At 47.2% G+C, this 6000-nt stretch overlaps 1 protein-coding gene across 4 annotated transcripts in view; it reads left to right on the forward strand.

The window, feature by feature from the left end:
* WDR59 (WD repeat domain 59) overlaps positions 1-3411 on the forward strand; it is a 77300-nt gene extending 73889 nt beyond the window's left edge. For 2 of the 4 annotated variants that reach the window (XM_038754551.1, XM_038754553.1), the window contains 3 exons: positions 442-577; positions 1669-1811; positions 2604-3411. In XM_038754551.1, the coding sequence (XP_038610479.1) occupies positions 442-577; positions 1669-1811; positions 2604-2839 (515 nt within the window). In that variant the 3' untranslated portion in view covers positions 2840-3411. The remainder of the gene's footprint in view (positions 1-441; positions 578-1668; positions 1812-2603) is intronic. The other 2 variants (XM_038754552.1, XM_038754554.1) reach the window with 1 other exon arrangement.
* The last annotated feature ends 2589 nt before the right edge of the window (positions 3412-6000 follow it).

Here is a 6000-nt window from a genome sequence, read left to right on the forward strand (position 1 = left end):
AGGAGGGGAGTAACATGCCCAGAGTATTTCTTCACAAACATGATCCGGACAGCAGCGTGAAGTATAGACTGAAGTGGGGAGAGACAGGAGGATGGGAGATCAGGGAGGAGGCTGATGCAGTAATCCAGTCAGGATAGGATGAGAGATTGAACCAGCAAGGTAGCGGTTTGGATGGAGATGAAAGGGCTGATCTTGGTGATGTTGTGGAGGTGAGACCGGCAGACTTTGGTGATCTCGTACCCGCCCCAGTGTTTAGCGAAGGGCTTGGCACATAGTAAGCACTAAACGAAATACCACAGTTATCATTTTCTGGGACCCTGCCCCAGAACCTGCCAGCTTGTCTTGGGTCTGTTGCCTTCCCCAGATAGTGGGGCTCGGCTGAGTCACCTTAGCTGTCACAGCTGTGTGCATTTCTGAGGCCCCTTGTCCATTTTCTCTGAGTTTCTGCAGTGGGGCGCGAAACCGAGCATGCGTCTTCACCCTGGGGCGAGTCGTCTCCAGATGAATACCGCTTCGGGAGTCTGACTTACAGTGATCCTCGGGAGCGGGAGCGGGACCAGCACGAGAAAAATAAAAGGTAGCTAAGCCACCTCGCTGTTTTCTTCTTTTACCTGCGAAAGGGACTCCAGTCGGAGATTTGTCCTCTCCTCCAGCATCCTCGTTCTTCGGAAGACGATTGTAGCAGATGCAGCTTTAAGTCTTTGCAGCAGCTCTGTTTCATGATATTCCATTACCAAAGACCCTGAGCCCTCTACTGTATAAGAAAGTATGAGGCTTCAAGCTAGGCCCAAGGTTCAATTGTGGAATCCCCAGATTCCACTAAGCATCACTTTAAGGATGCTTGTTCAATGAAAGATGAATTGGTGTGGAAGGTTGTTTTTAGGGTTTTTTTATGATATTTAAGTGCTTATTAGAGAAGCAGTGTGGCTCAGTGGAAAGAGCATGGGCTTTGGAGTCAGAGGTGATGGGTTCAAATTCCGGCTCCGCCACTTGTCAGCTGTGTGACTTTGGGCGAGTCACTTAACTTCTCTGTGCCTGTTACCTCATCTGTAAATGGGGATGAAGACTGTGAGCCCCCTGTGGGGCAACCTGATCACCTGGTAGCCTCCCCAGCGCTTAGAACAGTGCTTTGCACATAGTAAGCGCTTAACCAATGCCATCATTATTATTATTACTATGTGCCAGGCACTGTAATAAGCACTGGGGTAGATTCCAGCTAATAAGGTTGGACCCGGTCCATGTCGCACGTGGTGCTCACAGTCTAATTAACCATTCTGTAGATGAGGGAGCTGAGGTACAGAGAACTTAAGTGACCTGCCCGAGGTCGCACAGCAGGGAAGTGGTGGAGGCGGGATTAGAACCAAGGTCTTCCTGACCCCCAGGCCTGTGGTCTATCCACTAGCCCCGCTGCTTGTACAAGTGAGAAGTTAGAAACTGGCAGCCTGGGAGATGTTACAGGTGGATAGTAAAGATTTTCCAGATACATTTCTCAATAGAACAGGGAAACCAGTTGGGTGTGAAAAATTCTGAATCTTTGGGAAAGCCAGGAGTCCGTGCCATTCTCCTTTTCCTATATTGGTGGCGAACCCTCCGAAAAATGCATTTCCCAATGAGGCGGTCATAATGACCCTTCCCCCTGACAGGTGATTTTTCTGGATTTTTCTACAGGCTCCTAGATCCTGCCAACACTCAGCAGTTTGATGACTTTAAGAAATGCTACGGAGAAATCCTTTACCGCTGGGGGCTGCGAGAGAAACGAGCTGAAGTTTTAAAGTTTGTTTCCTGTCCTCCAGATCCTCATAAGGGAATTGGCAAGTGTGAATTTCCATGGTTTCTCCTCCTTTGCTACCTGACACCATTGCTCAGTTTTAAAGCCCTGGAATAAATGCATCATTTCCGAGTTGAGTTTCTTAAAGCATTTTCAGGAATTGGGACCCCCAGCACTTGAGAACTTTTTTGGGCACCAGGATAAGATTACGTTTTCGCTTGATTTCGCCCAGAAAGGTGGATAGGTACCTGTTTCTTTTCATTCTCTTCTCACTGGAAGTAGCGACATCCCCATAAATGCCTGCTCCCAGTTTAGGAACGAGTTGGTAAAATCTCTACCAGATGGACTAGTTAATGTGCAGCTTTGCCACTTCCCATTTTCTGTTTAGCATTCCCCAAGCCGCTGAGTAGACAGGTACCGAGACTGTGAGCCCATTGTTGGGTAAGGACCGTCTCTGTATGTTGCCGACTTGTACTTCCCAAGTGCTTAGTACAGTGCTCTGCACACAGTAAGTGCTCAATCAATACGATTGAATGAATGAATCAAGCAATCTATCAGTCAATCAGTGGTATTTATCGAGTACTTTCTGCATGCCGAAGAGTGCAGGAGAGGATGATACAATAGAGTTGATAGACACAAGGAGCTTTCAGCCTTCGTCACATCATCAATCAATCAATCAATCAGGGGTATTTATTGAGGACTTACCATGTGCAGAGCACTATGCCATGTGCTTGGGAGAGAACAACACAACAGAATTAGCCGACAATCTCGGGACTCACTGATCTCCTGCCAATCTAACGTATCTTTTTCTCCCTTTTTTAAAATCCCTTGCCAGAATTTGGCGTGTACTGTAGCCACTGCCGGAGTGAGGTCCGAGGTACCCAGTGTGCCATCTGCAAAGGCTTCACGTTTCAGTGTGCCATCTGCCACGTGGCAGTGCGTGGCTCTTCCAACTTCTGCCTCACGTGTGGGCACGGAGGACACACCAGCCACATGATGGAATGGTTCCGCAGCCAGGAAGTGTGCCCCACTGGCTGCGGGTGCCACTGCCTGCTCGAGAGCACCTTCTGAATCCCCCACTCCCGCGGGCCGTCCCGCCAATGACGCTAGATTCCCGGCTTCTCCCGTATGCCACCCTCCACGGGATGGAGGTGGCGTTCCCGGTGGAGGCGGCAGCGCAGGCGTGGGAGCCGCCCACCTCGCCACACCTCCTCGGACACCTTCCCCACTGGTCCCATGCTGGCAACGGGCCTCGCTCCGGGGAAGGGGAAGGAAGCTGGGCTCGGACCAGGGCGTAACGCGCGATCAGGATCGGCTGAGTCGGACCGAACTTCTTGAAGAAAAGCCCCGGGCTCAGAGGCCGGGGCCGAACTCAGGTCACAGACACTGGTCTTTTCAGATCCATACGGTACCCACGTGAAGGGAAGAGAGACCAAAGCCACAGGCAAAAGACAATCTTCTGGGCCAGCTGACACCAGTACAACTGAACTGAAAAGTGGTTCTCGAACCCCTGCAGCTTGGGATGCCGGTTTGTATGTTTTGGGAACTCATGGACACTCACTTTTAAGTTATTTAAATAATAACTATAAGATCTACTTAAGGACTTTTTTTTTAAAGTGGTTTGTTTTTTCCAGCTGCTATTTCTTGACCAATAAAGTTCTGGTAATTATATAAAACGGAGTTAAGTAGCATTTTAGTGTGGCATTTGTTATTTTCTTACTGTTTACTGGTTTGCTACCCAAACAGACCAATTTGGAACCTTAGGTTGTGAGAGATTCCAGTCGGTCTCTGGATAATCTGAGAGTAGAAGATTTTCTGCCTGTAGATAATCAATCAATCAATCAATTGTATTTATTGAGCGCTTACTGTGTGCAGAGCACTGTACTAAGCGATTGGGAAGTACAAGTTGGCAACATATAGATACAGTCCCTACCCAACAGTGGGCTCACAGTCTAAAAGGGGGAGACAGAGAACAAAACCAAACGTACTAACAAAATAAAATAAATAGACTAGATATGTACAAGTAAAATAAATAAGTAAATAAATAGAGTAATAAATATGTACAAACGTTAACAAATACCATCATTATTATTATTATTATTATTATATAAATATAATCTGACACAGAAAATAAAATTGTGCCAATCAATCAATAAATGGTATTTATTGAATGCTTACTCTGTGCCGAGCACTGCTCTGAGTGGGCATCAAGTTCTGCTGTTCCTAATAATAACTGTGGTACTTGTTAAGTGCTTACTATGTGCTAAACACTGTACCAAACCATGGGGCAAGTTCAAGATAATCAGGTCCCACATGAAGCTCACAGACTAAGTAGGAGGGAGACCAGGTATTGAATTCCCATTTTACAGATGAGGTAACTGAGGCCTAGAGACGTCTAATGACTTGCCCATGGTCACCCAGCAGACAGATGGCAGAGTCAGGATTAGAATCCAAGTCCTGACTCCAAGACCTGTGCTCTATCCACAATCTCACACTGCTTCTCTCTGGAGAAGCAGCGTGGCTCAGTGGAAAGAGCCCAGGCTTTGGAGTCGGAGGTCATGGGTTCAAATTCCGGCTCCGCCAACTGTCAGCTGTGCGACTCTGGGCAAGTCACTTCACTTCTCTGGGCCTCAGTTACCTCATCTGTAAAATGGGGATTAAAACTGTGAGCCCCCCCGTGGGACAATCTGATCACCTTGTAACCTCCCCAGCGCTTAGAACAGTGCTTTGCACATAGTAAGCTCTTAACAAATACCATCATTATTATTATTATTATTCTCTAGATACACTCCTGCCTTTGCTCCTAGAATAAAGTGGGGTTGGTGAGAAGCCAGGAGTAGTTTACACCCATGGAGTGGAGTGGGCAGGGCACATGGGCCGGCTGTGGTGGCCTTCTTTCAGAATGCTCCCATCACTTCCCAGCCTGGGAAAGGGTCAGGAAAGAAAGGTCTGCCTTGGAGATCTTGAACGGTCATGAGAGGTCCTGTCTTCCTTGTGTGGGGCGGGGAGGGTCTAGTGAAATCAGAAGTCTGGGGGATGTGGAATTTCTTTTAACTGTGCTCTTCTGAATCCCACTGCTGACACAGAGAATTAAGGGTCTGTTGTACGGGAAGCACAGATGGGCTGTAATCTGCGGAGATCAGGAATCTGTCGGCCCGTGGAATCGAGGCATTTGCAGCAAGAATGATCCTGTCGATCCCCAGGCGGTGCATCACAAATGTGAAAGTCTTCCTCCGTACGTCTCCTCTGGATGAGCTCCACAGGTATGTTGTTGCAAGATTCCTGTCTTCTGGAACTAGGAAAGCTAGCACTGCATTCCTACCAACACCGCCTCATGGTTAAAGCCGGTCTTGTGATTTTTGTTTTATATGTTGCCAACTTGTACTTCCCAAGCGCTTAGTACAGTGCTGTGCACACAGTAAGCACTCAATACGATTGAATGAATGAATGAAAAGTCTCTGGAAACAGAGGGGGGCCTCTAACCCCTTTTCTTGGCTCTATTTTCAGCATGACTCTTTACCTCAAGGAAACTACCTAGTGGAAAATAAAAGTAGTGGGATTCTGAGGCCATTCACCCTATTGCAGGTGGATTTTAATTTCCATTTTCAATTTTACGGTGGTCTTTTATCTTAATGTACCTTTTTCATCGCTTGACACATTAAAAAAAGCCTTATCCGCACTTTCTGTTTCTAAAGTAGTTTTCATTTTCACGTTCCCTGATCCGGAATCTCTGTGCCTGCTTCAGGGTAGCTTGAGGCTGAGAAACTTGGATTTTTTTAACTTGTTGGAGTGTCAGACACCTGAACAACAGAGGACCTGTAATTTTATTTACTTTAAAGTACTTCCGACCCATGGCGCTTATATTTTTTCAAGCCTTTAATTTCATCTTTGAAATATTTGACCTTTCGAAAGGCCCTTCCCACCCAGGAGGATCTCATTGCGACGTCCAGGGGTGCTTGGAGTTAGGGACCCAAAGCCGTTCAGAGATAAGGGGGGATGTGGCCGGCCATTAGCCAGCTTCAGCCAAGACCAGGTCTGCACACTGACCAGACAGCTCTGCCGGTTGTCCATATTGCAGGCCTGATGGCCTCTACCTCTTTCTAAGTCTTGTACCAAAAAAACCCCCAAAAAACAGAAACATGATCTTCAATTTAACTAACATCAAAGCATGGCTGCCATCTTCAGACAGATTACAGGACTGTAGTGCTGCTGAGGGACCCATCAGGACAAAA

Source organism: Tachyglossus aculeatus, chromosome 11 (assembly GCF_015852505.1).
Source record: "Tachyglossus aculeatus isolate mTacAcu1 chromosome 11, mTacAcu1.pri, whole genome shotgun sequence".
Lineage (NCBI taxonomy): Eukaryota > Metazoa > Chordata > Mammalia > Monotremata > Tachyglossidae > Tachyglossus > Tachyglossus aculeatus.